At 40.7% G+C, this 18708-nt stretch overlaps 1 protein-coding gene across 5 annotated transcripts in view; it reads left to right on the forward strand.

Moving 5' to 3' along the window:
* atp8a2 (ATPase phospholipid transporting 8A2) overlaps positions 1 to 18708 on the forward strand; it is a 279344-nt gene that overhangs the window by 56647 nt on the left and 203989 nt on the right. For 3 of the 5 annotated variants that reach the window (XR_008723613.1, XM_055636930.1, XM_055636932.1), the window contains exons 2-3: positions 6114 to 6246; positions 16396 to 16495. Coding sequence is in view for 3 of the 5 variants with exons in the window: in XM_055636930.1 (XP_055492905.1) it covers positions 6114 to 6246; positions 16396 to 16495 (233 nt within the window). In the remaining 2 variants the exon portion in view is untranslated. Of the gene's footprint in view, positions 1 to 5773; positions 6001 to 6113; positions 6247 to 9154; positions 9225 to 16395; positions 16496 to 18708 lie in introns of those variants that run through there. The other 2 variants (XM_055636931.1, XM_055636933.1) reach the window with 2 other exon arrangements.

An 18708-nucleotide genomic window follows, 5' to 3' on the forward strand; every position in this document is an offset into this window, starting at 1 on the left:
TCCTATCCATGTACCGGTCCAAATGTCTCTTTAATGTTTTTTGATAGTACCTGCGTCTGTTCCACACATCCACCACCATTTGTGTGGAAAATGCTGCCCCTCGGGTTCCTCTTAAATCCTCCCTACCCCCCTCACCGTAAACCTATGTCCTCTGGTTCTCTGTTCCCTACTCTTGGTAAAAGACTGTCCATTTACCCAATCTATTTCCCCCTTGAGCTTGTACACCTCTATAAGATCACCCCTCATCCTCTTGTGTTCCAAGGAATAAAGTCCAAGCCTGCTCAACCTCTCCCTGTGGCTCAGGCCCTCGTGTCCTGAATAATCTCATTAAATAATGGAGCGGGTACAACGGCCAGACTGGCCTAGTTAAACTTTCATTTTGTGTTTGTTTTCAATCCAGCTATACCATTTATAACCAGCAAAATAAATAAGTAAATTAGTAAAGACCTGATATTAAATTTTCACTGGGTGAGCTGTATTATAGAGTTTAAAAGCAGATGCAACTGTTTGTTTGAAATTGGAACTGGTTTATGATGCACTTCATCCATTAAGTCTGAGTAAGGACAAATGATTTAAGATGATGCGTTGGCAGTGTGTGTTTCGTATGTACTCAGACTAAGTTGTTTTATTTCATTTTTATCTTTGGTCAGTCAAATTGTTGTATTGACTTTCATCATTAATGTTTCTTAAAAAAATAGATATTTTTTTGGCATTGCTTTTTACCTTTGTTAAGGAGCACGGATTGATTACTACATCGACGTAAAATCTATAACAGAATAAAAGATAAGGCTGCAAAGAAAAAGTAGTCTATCAAGAAACAGTAGGAAAGCATTAGCCAGAATTACTGCATTTTGGCTTGTATAGGCCAAAATTTACCTTTGTCCCTTGTAAGCAATGGCAACTCCTGAGTTCTTAATTAATTTAACGTGCACAGAAAGATACAGCTCTTTGGCTCTTGAGTGAGAAATAAAATTCCATGTTAGAAAGGCGAAATTCTGAGGTTAAGGAGCTGGAAGCTGCAATCAGTAGGCTCAAGGTTAGTAAATCACCAGGGAGCGATGGGTTTCCACCAGAATGGTACAAAGCCTTTCAGAAAGAGCTAACACCTCTGCTCCTGTCTTGCTTTAACTGGACCCCTAAAGAGGGCAGGGCTCCCCCATCATGGAAGGAAGCAATTATTACCATTTACCTAAGGAAGGCAAAGACAAAGAGCAATGTAAAATTGTTATATGGTTATATGGTAAAAATTTCAGGCCAATCTCAATTTTAAATGTAGACTACAAACTATTTACCTCAATCATTTGCAAAAGACTAGAGACTTTTGTACCAGATCTGATTACTGAAGACCAAACTGGATTTATTAGGGGGTGTCAAACACAAGACAATATTAGAAGAACCCTTCACATTGTGAATAATGCTCAAAAAAAGGATACAAATATGGTCCTGGTCAGTTTAGATGCAGAAAAAGCCTTTGATAGTGTTAGTTAGGTATTTTTATATGAAGTACTGAGATTTGGTTTCAATGAAGATGTAATTTGGTGTAACAATATATCAGGAGCCTACAGCTAGGATTAAGGTAAATGGAAACCTATCAAAAAGGATCCAGTTAGAGAGGGGCACAAGACAAGGATGCTGTCTTTCTCCTACTCTCTTCGTTTTGTATGTTGAACCCTTAGCACAAGCAATAAGGAAGAGAGAAGACCTGCAGGGGGTCAAAATTGGGGGGAAAGAACATATCATTGTTCTTTTCGCTGGTGATGCCATTATTTTTCTTGAACGACCAGATATATGTCTCCCAAACTTAATGAACCTCTTTGAAACATATGGATACTACTTAGGGTATAAACTGAATATAACAAAAACAGAAATTCTTTCATTGAATTATTCTCCATTCCAACAAATCAGAGATGCATATAATCTGAAATGGAATTCAAAATTGATGCAGTATCTTGGTGTAACTATAACCAAAACACTTTCCAACGTGTTTGAAACTAATTATAACAAAATTGAAGAAACCATCAAAAAGGATGTTGAAAGATGGCCTACCCTTCCTCTAGACTTCAGTGCCAGAATACAAACGCTAAAAATGAATATCCTACCTAAACTACTATATTTATTCCAATCTCTCCCAATTAATGTTCCCAGAGACAAATTCATAACCTGGGATAAGATGATCTCTAGATTCATTTGGAAAAGCAAAAAAAACAAGAATAAAACTAACAACACTTCAACTGCCGAAAAGCAAGGGTGGAATGGCTTTACCAAATCTGAGGAAATACTTTTATGCAGCTCAACTCAGACCTCTGGCTTGTTGGTGTAGACCTGATTATGAATCTCGATGGAAAAAAATGGAAAGGGAGATACAGGGTTAGCAGACCCAGATTTTGGTGGGAGACAAATGTTGAGGGGGCTTTGAGACATGCTATGGATCCAATAGTAGCATTTATGTTAGAAATACGGAATGTTATAGTGGAAAAATACAAATTGAAGTGGTTCACATATGACTCAAAGTTTAAGCCAGGGGTGTATGATTCAAAATTCAAAGAATGGGCACAAAAAAGCACAACGGCAATCTATACAGTTACAGAAAATGGCGAGTTTATGAGCTTCCAAGATTTAAAGTCAAAGTATGGTCTTAGATACTTGCAATTAAGAGACTACTTTACAAAAGAGATAAGGCCAGAACTAAATGAAACTTCAAATATTTTCAAGATGATTGTGGATGCATACAAACAGAAGGGGTCTCGTGTCATCTCTGCTTTCTACCAAGCTCTAGTGGGAAGTGAGGGAGAATCAATGATCTACATAAAAACAAAATGGGAAGCAGAATTAAAAATTCAAATAACAGAAGAAGAATGGTATCAAATGTGTGAAACACAATGTTCATCCACAGACTCACTAGAATGGAGAGAATTTTGCTGGAAGAATCTAACTCGCTTTTTTATAACACCCAAAATAAAAATCAACTTGCTGTACAACAACACTGTTGCTGTTTTATTGATTAAACGGGAGGGAGTATGGAGGCAGACCACTTGCATATTTTCTGGAACAGTGTAAAGATAAGGCCATACTGGGAAAATGTTAACGCAGCTGTTAAAAATATCTTGGGTTATAAAATCCCAAATACCTGCCCTGTGATGTATCTGGGGCACATTAAAGATATTGTAAAGATAGAAGATACCTATTTGATTAAAGTTTTGCTTGCAGCAAGAAGGCCATTACCAGGCAGTAGCTTAATGAAAAAAAAACAAAACAGGAACAGTGGCTAGAAATTGTGCAAGACATCTTTACTATGAAGAAACTGACATATTCCTTGAGAGTCAAGGAGAATTCATTTGAGAAGATCTGATAAAAATGGTCCGTTTATTTGAGCAATGACACCAACTAGATAAATGCCGAGCTAGATTTGGGAAGGCTGTGTTATATTGAACTAGATGGTATGTATATGCGAATATTGAAATATCTCCAGATAACTAATCAATTTAATTTTTTTTTAATTTTGTAAGTGAACCACCATGTAAGTTAATCCCATTTTTTATTTATTTACCTCTTTTTCTCCCTATTTATTTTTTTATTTTATTTTGATTGTTGTTTTTCTTATTTTGTTTTATTTGTGGTGATGGTGGTGCACTGTTCTGTATATATCTCTGTGAAAAATCAATAAAACCTTAAGTGAAAACAAAAGAAAGGCAAAATTCTCAAATATAAACTGGATAATATACAATGGGGAGAAAAATAGAAAATAATGATAATTGGAAATATTGACATTTTACTAGAGCTAGAAAATGATAGCTATAATAAGTCTACAAGTAACCTTTTGACGGGGTGAATTTACCTTCTAGTTTGCAATATCTTTATGTTCTTGAGAAATTAGATAACTTCCAATAAGTATTTGCGATTTATATTTTTATTAGATTTCATCTTGGCTTCTCTAGTTGAGTTGATTATTCTGACATGTCCCGAGGTACAGTCAATAGGTTAGGCCCCTAGTCCCACTTTTAGACATGAGAACCGAATCTAGACTGGCGTGTAAGTGAAGAAAGCATTGCGATGCTGCAGTTACCATTTTTTGCCAGAAACCCGGGTTCGATCCTGACTCCGGATGTTGCTTGTACATTCCCCCTCTGACCGCGTAGGTTTTCTCCAGGTGCTCCAGTTTCCTCCCACACTCTAAAGGTGTACAGGTTTGTTGGTTAATTGGCTTCTGTAAGTTATCCCATGTATGCTGGGTAGAACTAGTGTAAGGGTGATTGCTATTCGGTGTGGGCTGAAGGGCCTGTTGGTTTAGGGGTACAGCATGGAAATTGGCCCTTCGGCCCACAATGTCTGTGCCGAACATGATGCCAAAATAACAAAATCTCAGTCTGCATGTGATCTATATCTCTCCCTTCCCTGCATGCCACTGTCATATCTGCCTTCACCACCATCACCTCTGGCAGTGTGTGCCAGGCACCCACCCCACCTTCTGTGCAAAACACAACTTGCTCTGTGCATCTTCTTTAAACGTTAGCCCTTTTATCTCTAATCAAGGAAATATTCAAACTATTCCCAAATCGCAGCTATGCCACTTTACAGAGCAATTGAGTTTAATCAGATTCTGGACATATCTTAAATCAATATAGTAAAGCTGCAGTTATTACTAATGATATTGATTATTAGTACAAACAACGAACCTACATAACAATGAACCTACATTAACTCAAGTTTTCACCATTCATTTTCGCTGTGCAGCTGGGCTGATGTACGATGCTGTTTGGATATAGAATTGTCTCAACCACATCACATTTTATTATTTTCTCTTTTGAAATCCAGTTTGACGAGGTAATACTTGGATAAACTTTGTTATTTGAACTGCATTGACAAAGCTTAACAACGGCAGTTATTGAAGTCTTTATTGCCAAAGTTACAGGTCCCTGATGTCACTAGTCTTAATAGGAATGACTGTCTAATCTGATCTATAAAAGTAGTCAAGAGTGTTTTATTGTCATATGTCCCGGAACAGGACAGCAGATATGGAAACATAGTACTCTATAAGCACTATAATAAACAACAACAATTGTGTGTGTGTGTGTGTGAGCCTAGTGTACGGGGCGACCAGCGACACTAGCATTATTCTACACACCAGGGATCATATATGATTTACAGAAGCCAAGTAAACTACAAACCTGTTTGTCTGATCCCAAACCGGAGCACCCAGAGAAAACCCATACAGTCACAGGGAGAACATACAAACTGTGCCACTGTGTGTGCACACAAAATGCTGGTGTAACTCAGTGGGTTAGGTTGCATCTCTGGAGAAAAGGAATAGTTGACATTTGGGTCGAGACCCTTCTTTAGACTCATATGTGTGTATATATGTGTATATAATGTGTTTTTTGACATATTAAATTTAAATACATAAATATTTTTAAATTCTATATGATTTTTAAAAATATATATTTAATTTTAATATTTAAGATATACTTTGTGTATATATGTGTGTGTGTGTGTGTGTGTGTGTGTGTGTTTGTGTGTGTGTATATATACATATACACAGACTAACATATATTTTAAAAAGGCAAGCAATTATGGTGCGAAGGCCTGGGTATAATGCTGACAGATGGGCTTATTGTGTGCACTGCCACGCAGTTCTGTGGATCCCAGGATATTGGAAAGGGAAATCCTTACTATTACATTAGTGTCCACTTAAGTATTCCTTATCAGCTTGCATTATTTATTACACTGGTTGAGTGGAAATGTACTTGGCCTGGTCTGCTTTTGCATTGCAGCCATTTATCTGACTGGGACGCTGGCCGTTCACTGGTGCAGCGGCCTCTTCCATCAATTCCCATCTCCTCATTGGTCTGATAAAATAATTCCTTTTGTACTAAAAGGCGTTGTTGTCACTGGGACGGTTATTTATTTAGTAAACCTGCACGGCTGCTGATAGCTGTGAACATTATGTGCCTGTCAGTCATTGTATACTGAGCTTTTGTGGCACTCTCATCGGCTTAATTTACTGTGAGTACAATCCCGATGTTTTATCAAACTTTTAAAATCATGTGGTATCAGTCAAACGCTCATTCTGTTTGCTCCAAGTCACTGAGCTGCTTCTTTTCCTGTCTCAACACCAGGCTGTTCGACCTTGGGCTACGAGAAAGCTGATGATGAGATGTCTGGAACTGCAACTTCAGAGTCTGATCATCTTACCAGAATTATTAACGTTAATCTACCTCAGATAATTAAATATTGTGACAATCGTGTCAGGTAAGAAGGTCTTGGCAACTTTGTGCCATTTTTATTTTGTGGGTTGGATTGTTTAGAGAGGCTAAATGTTTCTCCGCACAGATGAGATGTAAGCTTTGAATTATTTAGTGTACACATCCCACTTGTTGCAAAGAGCATTATTAAGAGAAATGAATGAAACTCGTGCTTGTTGGTCTGGAACTTAATGTCATATTCTTCACAATGAGTTTGTTTCTTTAAGTCGTGAAAGGTGAAACTGGGAGATTTGAGTTGAAATATTATTTGGCAAATGATTAAATATCTGCTCAAAGATTGCACTGTATTGAAAGATGAAGGCTTTCTAAATTATCAAATGTGTTTGCTAACCAGTGGCCTTCAATCAGATGTGTAGAAAGGAACTGCAGTTGCTGGTTTATACCGAAGATAGACACAAAGTGCTGGAGTAACTCAGCGGGTCAGGCAGCATCTCTGGAGAAAAACGATAAGTAATATTTTGGGTTGGGACATTTCTTCAAACTAATTTCTGAAGAAGAATCCCAACCCGAAATGTCACCCATCCTGTCAAATGTTTAGCACTTTGAGTCTATCTTTGCTTTCAAATGGATGATCGTGAAATCTCTGATTATCTGGTATTTTAGGCCAATTATGCTTTGCTCGGATTCATTGAATTTTGGTATAAATTGCAGCATTTATGCAGAAAAGAGAGGGGTGTTTTAAACTATTGTGACAGAGCTCTCCTGTCCAGTGCAAAGTGTATGATGCACCATACATATGCTTTTGGATTGATTTTTCTTTCATGTGGATGCTACTTTGAGCGGCAAGGTGGCGCAGCAGTAAATTTGCTGTCTCACAAGGCCAGAGACCCAGGTTTGAACCTGCCCTTGGGTACTATCTGTACAAAGTTTTTACATTCTTTCTATGACTGCGTGGGTTTTCGCAGGGTGATCCAGTTTCCTCCCACGATCCAAAGACGTGTAAGTTTGTAGGTTAATTGGCTTCTGTAACTTGTCCCTAATATGTCGGATAGAAAGGATAGGTGGTTGCTGGTCGGCGTGGACTCGGTGGGCCGAAGGGCCTGTTTCCACACTGTAACTCTAACCCAAAGCTATTTCTAGTGTTGTAAATGAACTACAGATGTTATCGCTATGGCATTCAGTTGAATGTTTCTTGAAGTGTAATAACGTTCTGTCCGAAGCTGAGCATTTCAGAATTGTATTTGTTCTCCAGTAGTGATATCTGAAATTTAAAATTGCAGTGATGGTTCTAGACTTTCCAAAGTCGAACCAATGAAAAAACAGTTAATGATAACTCGACAGATCTGTCAGCATCTCTGGAGAGCACGGATAGGTGATTATCATACAGTGTGAAAACAGGCCCTTCAGCCCAACCTGCCCACATCTGCCAATCTGTTCCATCTACACGTCCCACCTTCCTGCATAATCCTGTGAACCTGTATAATTGTTTCTTAAACGTTGCAAGAGTCCCTGCCTCAACTACTTCCTCTGGCAGCTCGTTCCTTTGTGTCAAAACATTACACCACAGATTATTTTTAAATCTTTCCCCCATCACCTTAAATCTATGACATCTTGGTTCTATAACTTTCTACCTGATATTTGCATGATATTTTGGGCCGGTCCCCTTTTCAGCCTGAAGTAGAGTCCTGATCTGAAACATCACCTATCCATGTTTGCCACAGATACTACCTGAGCTGCTAAGTTATTCCAGTATTTTGTGTCATTTTTTTGTAAACCATCATCTGCAGTTATTTGTGTTTCCAACAGTTAATGGTGTCAGATAGGTTACTCCAGCACTTTGTGTCTATCTTCTGTATAAACCAGCATATGCAGTTTCTTTCTTCACAGTTAATTGTGTCATTTTGCAGTATGTCTCTGTTTGAAGCATTTCCTGAAGCATTTCCTTTTTTGTTTGCTGATCTACAGATAATGACGCAAAGTGCTGGAGTAACTCAGCATCTCTGGAGAACATGGATGCTGCCTGATCTGCTGAGTTACTCCAGCACTTTGTGTATTTTTTATTGTAAACCACCATCTGCATTTCCTTGTTACTATTCAGCAACAGATAATGTTGGCAAGAGAATTAACAGCTCTACCATCTCTAAGTGGAAATCGGATTTGAAACTGTGGAGAACACATTTCACAGCGAGAAACCTCCTAATTGTAATCCGCAGGGAAAGGAATTAACACTTTTAAGAAATGAATGATGATGGGAAAAAGAGTTGGAATTCCTGGATTTGGATTGTAATTTCCATTTGCGTGTCCGTGAATCCTGATTCATTTTCTTTTAGTTTAGTTTGGGTTACTTTTGTCACGTGTAATGAAATACAGGGGAAAGCTTTTTGCGTTCTATCCAGTCAGCGGCCACAGTGTACAGATACAGGATAAAGGAAGTAACGTTTATGTGCAAGATAAAGACCAATTGAAGATAGTTCGAAAGTCTCCAATGATGTAGATTGGAGTTCAGGACAGCTCTCTAGCTGGTGAATGGACAGTTCAGAAGCTGGCCCAGTCTGTCACTATCTGATGCTAAAGTAAGAATCAAACTCTTTAAACTGCACTTAAATATCGGCAGAAAACAAAAATGTAGTCAGTAACAGATAAATTGTGGAGACCAGCATAGGAAAATATCTAAAAGTAGAGTACATCATCTAAATGATAATAAATCAAATTACAATGTTGAAATCATTTTTTACTCATCAATTTGTGTTTTTCATGCTTCCAATTTTAGTTAGTTTCATAAATGGCCCTTTTTTAATGTGCTTAATTTAGCGACAATGTAAGAAATGTGTTGTGCAGTCATCTCTCCTGTGGAATGTACATGATGTTCACAGGGAGGAAAGATCAATTGGATGTGGAGGTTCATAGAAAATATACAGTGCAAAAACACTCTCTCTTCTCCCCTCTCCCGTCAGGCAAGAGCTATAGAAGTGTGAAAACGCATACCCCCAGATTCAGCAGCAGTTTCTTCCCAGCTGTTATCAGGTAAATGAACCATCCTGTCACCAACTACAGAGCAGTCCTGACTTGCCATCTACCTCATTAGAGACCTTCGGGCTATCTTTAATTGGACTTTACTGGACTTCACCTTGCACTAAGCATTATACCCTTTACCCTATATCTTTACCCTGCACTGTGGACTGGTGGACTGTAATCATGTATAGTCTTTCCGTTGACTGCATCGCACATGACTAAAAAGCTTTTCACAGTACCTCGGTACATAGTGTCATAGAGTCATACAGTGTGGAAACAGGCCCTTCGGCCCAATTTGCCCACTCTGACCAACCTGTCCCATCTACACAAGTTCCACCTGCCTGCGTTCGGGCCACAATCCTCTAAACCTGTCCTATCCACGTACCTGTCCAAATATTTATTCGATGTGCGATTGCCTCTGCCTCAACTACCTCCTCTAGCAGCTTGTTCCATACTCCTGCCACCCTTTGTGTGACCCCCTCAAGTTCCTATTACATCTTTCCCCCATGTGACGATAAACAAAACCAAAACTAAACTAAATTAGTCTGTGCCTAACCAATAACAATTTGAGATGGGTAACAAATAAGTGTCAGAAATAATGAGGTAAACCCTGCACCAATCAACTTAAGGGGACAGAAAGATGTTTGTAAAATTGAGTTGGACACGCTGGTTAAACCTGCTTGCTGATGCGGTGGAAGGATAATTTTGGTTTGGGAAGAGAGAGTTGATGCTTGTGATGAAGTTAAATTTCAGAGCTACTGTTCATTGTATTGTGAGTGTGATTAATGCCTGCATCAGTTACTTAAAATTTGCCATTTAAGCAGGTTCTTGAGCTGCTTGATACATTAAATGATTTGTATGAATTGCGCTGCATGAATTAGGGGCGGCACAGTGGTGCAGCGGTAGAGCTGCTGCCTCATTCTAATTTGACCCTAGTGTGTAGGGAGTGTATGAGAAACATTGAACTAGTGTGAACGGGTAATTGATGGTCAGTGTGGAGTTGGTGGGCCGAAGGGTCTCTTTCCATTCTGTACCTTTCATCGAACGGTCGATCAATCAAAAAAAATTATGTTCAAATGCAGAACTTTAGAGACACAAGGAACTGTATGTAGCTGCTCAAATCTTGCGTTGAATACAGAGTGCTGGAGCAGCTCCATTCAGCTCAGGAAGCATCTCTGGAGGGCTTAGATGGACGACATTTCAGATTGGGATTTCTTTAACTTTTTTTAACATGGTCATACATGGTTGCTGCATCTCAATTTATTTTAACAAACTCAAATGATGCCAATACAACCGCCAAATAAGCCAAATAGATCGAGCGACTGTCCATATGGTGCCGGCACAATAACCTGGCCCTCAACACCAGCAAAACCAAGGAACTCATTGTGGACTTTGGAAGGAGTAGGATGGGGACCCACAGTCCCGTTTATATCAACGGGTCAATGGTTGAAAGGGTCAAGAGCTTCAAATTCCTGGGCGTGCACATCTCTGAAGATCTTTCCTGGTCCGAGAACACTGCTGCAATTATTAAGAAAGCACATCAGCGCCTCTACTTCCTGAGAAGATTACGGAGAGTCAGTTTGTCAAGGAGGACTCTCTCTAACTTCTACAGGTGCACAGTAAAGAGCATGCTGACCGGTTGCATCGTGGCTTGGTTCGGCAACTTGAGCGCCCTGGAGAGGAAAAGACTACAAAAAGTAGTAAACACTGCCCAGTCCATCATCGGCTCTGACCTCCCTTCCATCGAGGGGATCTATCGCAGTCGCTACCTCAAAAAGGCTGGCAGTATCATCAAGGACCCACATCATCCTGGCCACACACTCATCTCCCTGCTACCTTCAGGTAGAAGGTACAGGAGCCTGAAGACTGCAACGACCAGGTTCAGGAATAGCTACTTCCCCACAGTCATCAGGCTATTAAACTTGGCTCGGACAAAACTCTGAACATTAATAGCCCATTACCTGTTATTTACACTTTATCAGTTTATTTATTCATGTGTGTAGATATTTATATAATGGTATATGGACACACTGATGTGTTTTGTAGTCAATGCCTACTATGTTCTGTTGTGCTGAAGCAAAGCAAGAATTTCATTATCCTATCAGGGACACATGACAATAAACTCACTTGAACTTGAAGATCAGGGTCGATCACAGTACTCTGGAGCTGTGAGGCAGCAGCTCCACCAGCTGCACCACTGTCTGTTGCCCAAATAGATCGGAGACTGTAATCTGAAGAAGGGTCCTGACCTGAAACATCACCGCTCCGTGTTCTCCAGCGATGCTGCCTCACTCGCTGTGTTACTTTTGCCTTTTTTTTCCCCCTGACCTGAAACGTCATCAGCCAATTCTCTCCACAGATTTTGCCTGACCTGCAGAATTCCTCCAGCACTTTGTGTTTTGTGGATAAATTGATTGATTTAACAATTTAGCCCATTCGTGAACCACTATGACTAAATGCTGATTCAGTTGGGTATTTTTTATAGATGTGCTGGAAAGTGTCTTGGCAGCTGAGGTCAGTTGAGGGATGTTTAAAATCTAACAATTTAGTTTTCCTTCAGTGCTAAAGCTAGTATATCGGAATAGATAAAAGGCAAGATTATAAATAATAAACTAGATGGAAATCAAACAATGAAAAAAAACATTTCCAACTGCTTTCCAAATGAAAGTTAATGAAATGGGGATAGAACATAGAACAGTACAGCACATGAACGGGCCCTTCAGCCCACAATGTCTGTACTGAACATGTTACCAAGAGCATGTCATAGGAGCAGAATTAGGCCGTTCGGCCCATCAAGTCTATGCCGCCATTCAATCGTGTATCTCTCGCAACTCCATTCTCCTGCCTTCTCCCCGTAACCCTTGACACCTTACTAATCAAGGACTTATCAATCTCTGCTTTAAAAATACCCAATGATTTGCCCCCCACAGACAGCAAACAACGCTTTTCACTGTACACGAGACAACAATAAACTGAAACCTTGTGATGCGGCTGAACTAGAAGCCTCCTTGGGTATTCATGTAGATACCAAGGTTGTGAACAGTTCCGCTGAGCAGGAGACAGGGCTCAATGGGGTGAGATGGCTGACGGATGGCGGGGAAAGGTGAGGCATGAAATCATAACACTAATTCATTGGTCTACCCAATGCTTGTCCAGGACAGATTATTTGACTAGTGTTACAGTGGCAAATTTCAATGTATATGTTTATTATTGTCAGGTGTACTGAGATACTGTGAAAACCTTGGCTTTGTATGCTATCCAAACAAATTAGATAATATTACACATAAGTACAATCATGGGGCAGCACGGTGGCGCAGCAGTAGAGTTGCTGCCTTGCAGCACTTGCAATGCCAGAGACCCGGGTTCGATTCTGACTGCGGGTGCTGTCTGTAGGGAGTTTGCACGTTTGCCCCGTTACCCTGTGGGTTTTCTCCAAGATCTTCGGTTTCCTCCCACACTTCAAAGACGTCCAGGTTTCCAGATTAATTGGCTTGGTATAAGTGTAAATTGTCCCTATCTGTGTAGGATCACTGGTTGGTGCGGACTCGGTGGGCTAAAGGGCCTGTTTCTGCCCTGTATCTCTAAACTAAACTGAACTGAACCAAAACTAAATATACGATCAAGCCAAACTCAAGTACAATAGATGGAGCAAAGGGAAAGGTACAGAGTACAGAATATAGTTCTCAGTATTGCAACGCTTAGAAACATAAAAACATAGAAAATAGGTGCAGGAGTAGGCCTCTCGGCCCTTTGAGCCTGCACCGCCATTCAATATGATCTTGGCTTCAGTTCCATAGACGTAGTCCAATGTCCGCAATGGTGTAGAGGTGAATTGGACAGTACCCCAGCTTATGGAAGGACCATCAGAAGACTGATAAGGGGAGGAAGCTGTTCCTGAGTCTGGTGTTGTGTGCTTTCAGGCTTCTGTACCTTCTGCCATTCGGGAACAGGGGGAAGAAAGAATGACCAGGTTGGTTGAGGAGAATCTGGGGTTAATGGTCATTAGAACATGTCAAAAAACTATTGCTTTTGGATGATAGATCCATGGAGGACTTTACTACTGGCAGTGCCTGCATCTGTTCCACAATTCTTTTCCAAATCCCCTTTGTTCCCATTACTAGGAGAGTTTAGGAGCAGCGGGCTAAGTCTCAGAATAGAAGGACGTGCATTTAGAAAGGAGATGAGGTGAAATTTCTTTAGCCAGAGGGTCTGTGGAATTCATTGCCACAGACAGCAGTGGAGGCCAAGTCAAGTTTAGGGGGCAGCACAATGGCGCAGCGGTAGAGTTGTAGCCTTACAGCGCCAGAGACCCGTGTTCAATCCTGACTACGGGTGCTGTCTGTACAGAATTTGTACATTGACCCTGTGACCGCTTTGGTTATCTCCAGGTGCTCCGGTATCCTCCCACAAAGACATGCAGGTTTATAGGTTAATTTTCTTTGGTAAGTTGTAAAATTGGCCCGAGTATGTGTAGGTTAGTGAATGAGGTGATCGCTGGGCAACTCGGTGGCTAAAGTCTAAAAGTTACAGGGGGAAGGCAGGAGAATGGGGGTTTAGAGGAAAAGATAGATCAGCCACGGAATAGCCAATTTCTGCTCCTGCGTCTTGTGAACCTGAACTTCTACAACTAGAAAAGTTTACAAAGGCCAAGTCTGAAAACTAGGCATTTAAGACAATTGTGTGGCCAACAAAATAAAGCTGATGGTTTGCTGAGAATTAAGCACATTGAGCTGAAGAGTTGACAGCTGTTTTGATGTCTTTAATATTTTATGTATTCAATGATGTGACACTGCATGAAGTTTGATTACATTTGATCATGTTACAATTGCCTGCTGTCATGTGCCAAGGATCTAATTATCATCATGCCAAATAAAATATGAAACTTGTTTTACAGTGAGATGAATAACATTCATAAATCAACCAATGATTGCAAAGAGAGAAATGTTTAAAGAAAGATTCTGCTTGATTTAAAAAAATAATTAAGTATAGCAACTACAATGCAGAAACTACAATGATTCAACAGAACTATTGTTAACAAACTCAGTTGTCAAATTTTATTGAATTCTTCATTGAGCAATGAGAACTGAATAAATCAAGAATATTCAGGAGAAAACAACCAAGAAAATTGGACTCTCCCACTGACCTGCTACTAAGGGCAACACACAACACACGGTACAGCAGATAGAGTTGCTGCCTGAGATCTGGGTTCAATCCTGACCTCGGGAGCTGTCTACATGGAGTTTGCATGTACTTCCTGTGACCAGGTGGGTTTCCTCCGGGTTGTCCGGTCTCCTCCCACATCCCAATGACTTGTAGGTTATTTGGCCTCTGTAAATTGCACGTAAAATGCCTCTGGTGTGCAGGGATTGGGTGGGAAATTGGGATAACATTGAGCTAGTGTGAACGGGTGATCGCCAGTCAGCATGGACTAGGTGGGCCGAAGGGCCTGTTTCCATGCTGTATTTCTAAACTCTAAGACTGCTGACTTCAAAGTGAAGCTTTCTTTGCTGTGAGCAATCTTTGCAGTAGCAAAACTCCTCCGAAGGTAGTTAAGAGCTGAGTAGCACTCTACGTTAAACTATTTCTAGTGAAATTTGTAAACTCACTGATCAGCAAAAGATTCTTAAAGATTCTCCATTCAGACTGCATCTTTTATTTTGCCTAATTCTGTGATCTCCATAAGACTATCAGATATAGGATCAGAAGTAGGCCATTCGGCCCATCGCGCCTATTCCACCATTCGATCATTGTTGATCTAATTTTCCCTCCCATTCCCCTCCCTTCTTCCCATAACCTTTGATTTTATACTCTAAACTTTAGAGATACAGCACGGACACAGGCCCTTCGGCCCACTGCGTCCGTGCTGACCAGTGATCACCCCGCCATGAAATCCTTATGAGCCTGCTTAGGTGATTTTTGGGCGACTACAGGCAACTGCCGCAACATTTTCAACATGTTGAAAACCTTTCGGCGACAGTGGCGACAATTTTTGCTGTTGTAGGTTGACGTAGGGGTTGTCGAAGGTGCTGTCGTAGGTTGTCGCCAGGTGTCGTAGGTGAATTCCATTAAAACTATTCCCTGGCAGTCGCCTAAAGAGTCGCTTAAAAGTGTGACAGGCCCATTACTGTAGTAATTTATGAAACTCAGGATTCGGAATACTGCTTCCACAGAGCCGATTACTTTATTGTGACTTTGGGCTTTAGACATACAGTGTAAAAACAGACCCTTTGGCCAAACAAGTCCATGCTGACCAGCGATCATCCTGCACACTAGCACTATCCTACACATTACAATTGTACAATTTGCAGAAGCCAATTAACATAAGCCTTTGGAGTGTGGGAGGAAACTAGAGCACCCATGAAAACCCACGTGGAGAGCGGTCATAGTACAAACTCTGTACATATACCACCTGTAGGCAGGATTGGATCTGGGTCCCTGGCGCTCTGAGGTAGCAACTCTTCACCTTATTGCCCTTTATGCCAAGATACGATGCAATTCCTTGTTCACATGGAACTCATGGAGTAAACAGTACACGTGATAATGATAAGTACAACGAGTGCAAAACAATAGAACTGGTGCAATCTGAAGGATAATGGAATAAATGAATGAGGCTGAGTTGAAGTCTAAGAGTACATGGCAACTTCTAGGAAGGGAGTGTGAAAGAGGATTGATTCAGGAGTTTGATAGTCGTGGTGAAGTAGTTGTTTTTAAGTCTGGGGCATCGGGGCTGTCAACCTCTCGCATCTTCTCCAAGAAATAGAAGATCAGAATGGTTCAGTCAAAATCCTGTTTCAGAGTTATCATCTGTTCTAATGACGAATTGTGCTTGAAATCTTTAACATTTTCTCTTTCAGTTACCGACTTCTAGTCTTTTTTTAAAAAAGACACAAAGTGCTGGAGTAACTCAGCAGATCAGGCAGCATCTCTGGGGAACAGGAAGAGGTGGGATCCAGTTGGGACTCTACCTCAGACTTTTTTTACTCGATGTACTTGGTGTCTTTTTTCTTTGTAAGCCAGCATCTGCAGTTCCCTGCTTCCACGCTGATTATTCTTTGTCCTTGGGAAGAAATACATTTTTCGTTGTGGAATTGTTTCCTTTCAAGGTTGTTTTAGGATGCCATGTATTTTTTTTATTGAATTGTTTTTTTCTCTTAATACACTATCCGTTTTTCATTTTTAACAGCACTGCAAAATATAGCGTGATAACATTTCTGCCTCGCTTCCTGTATGAACAGATCCGAAGAGCTGCAAATGCTTTCTTTCTCTTTATAGCATTATTACAAGTAAGTGTAACTTGGTCATGTTTCTGTGGGATTCCATTTTAATTTAAGCCACTTCTACTAGTATTTTCTACTAGTATTTTCTTGCGCATGGTGCCTTGACTGAGTATTAATCGTTAAAAATAATAAAAATTGTTAAGTGATGTCAATAAAATGATGGCCGTGTGGTAATTTTCTATTCATGTTTATTTTGAACATTGTCATTGATTATGTAATCTTTCTTGCATTTATTTTTGTAAGGTTTATAATAATACCACACAATATTTTATTGGTATAGTTATTATTATGCGACTACTAGTTTGGCTTGTTGTGGTTATTGTGTGGTATTTTGGTTTGTTGGTCTGCCCAACAGTCATTTTGGTTCATACCGGCAATTGTGGCATTTGGGACATATTTTATATAGGGTAGGTTCCACTGGAGCGCAGATTCTTGATAGGTAAAGATGTCAGGGATTATGGGGAAAAAGGCAGGAGAATGCGGTTGATAGGGAAAGATAGATCAGCCAGGACTGAAGGGCAGAGTTGACTCGATGGGCTGAATGGCCTTATTTTTCTCCAATGACTTATGAACATATGGAGAGAGGAGGTATATTGATAAAGTGCAGTTGCGGTCCATTGCAGGTCTGGGTGAGTGAGGCCCGGAGCTATGGGAGAGTCTGAAGAAGGGTCTCGACCTGAAACGTTGCCCATTCCTTCTCTCCAGAGATGCTGCCTCACCTGCTGAGTTACTCCAGCACTTTGTGTCTATGAACATATGGAGACTAGATGTGGAGTTACTAATCAAGATCCTATCAATCTCCCCCTTAAAAAATACCCATGTCAATCTCCCCCTTAAAAAATTACAGGTCCTCTACTGCCGTCTGTATGAATGAATTCCACAGATTTGCCACCCTCTGGCTAAAGAAACTCCTCCTCATCTCCATTTTAAGGGACGTCATTCTTTTTTGCAGCTGTGCCCTCTGGTCCTAGACTCTCCCACTAGTGGAAACATCCTTTCCACATCTACTCTATCCATGTCTTTCATTATCCAGTGATTTCAATGAGATCTCCCCTTATCCTGCTAAACTCCAGCGAGTGCAGGCACAGAACCATCAAATGCTCATCTTTCTTTAATCCATTCATCCCTGGGACCATTCTCTTAAACGTCCTCTTGACCCTCCCCAAAGCCAGTACATCCTTCGAAGGTAGACACCAGATGCTGGAGTAACTCAGCGGACCAGGCAGCATCTCTGCAGAGAAGGAATGGGCGACGTTTTGGGTCGAGACCGTTCTTCAGACTTTTCCAGTACATGGAGATATTGTGGCCCAAAACTGTTCACGATGTTCCAAATGTTTCCCTGATTCCCAGATGCCTCCACAGAGATCACCTTAGGAACCCTTCAGGATTCTCCCCTCAACTAACTACCACCTTTGCCCCAATCACCATACCCTCCTCTTCATCACTATGAAAGTGGGATAACATAGAACTCGTGAGATTGGGTGAACGGTGGGCGGCGTGGGCTGATGGGCCAGTTTCCATGCTGTATCTCTAAGCGAAACTAAACTAATCCAAGCCCAAGGATTATGAGGCAAATGGCAAGACATCCCATCTGCATGGAAACTGATGTGATGCAGATTGGGTTTTCAAAGAAGGAATCAAATTTAAGTTTAACTTAGCTGCTGCATTACTAAGTGTGCTCATATACACACAAATTGAATTTTCATTCTCCTTTTTCAATAAAAGGAACTTTGAATCACATATTAAGATCATAATTTATTTGGTATTTAATCAGTGGCTGGAGCCCGAGTCTAATGATTCTTGCGTCTGAATCCCCTGCGGCTGAGAGAGAATGTCAATTCAGTTACTTAAGCTGAAAATAAAAGCTGATATTGCGATCAAGAAGGTAGACAAAAATGCTGGAGAAACTCAGCGGGTGAGGCTGCATCTGGAGCGAAGGAAATAGGCGAATTTCGGGCCGAAACCCTTCTTCAGACTGAGTCTGAAGAAGGGTTTCGACCCGAAACATTGTCTATTTCCATCACTCCATAGATGCTGCCTCACCCGCTGAGTTTCTCCAGCATTTTTGTCTACCTTCGATTTTCCAGCATCTGCAGTTTCTTCTTAAACATTGCGATCAAGAAACTCCTTGAGCATCATGAAAAATCATCTGGTTAGATAACATCCAAGGGTCCTCTGTCATCCTTGAAAACAAGGAATTGCAGATGCAGGTTTACAAA

This window comes from Leucoraja erinacea, chromosome 6 (assembly GCF_028641065.1).
Source record: "Leucoraja erinacea ecotype New England chromosome 6, Leri_hhj_1, whole genome shotgun sequence".
Lineage (NCBI taxonomy): Eukaryota > Metazoa > Chordata > Chondrichthyes > Rajiformes > Rajidae > Leucoraja > Leucoraja erinaceus.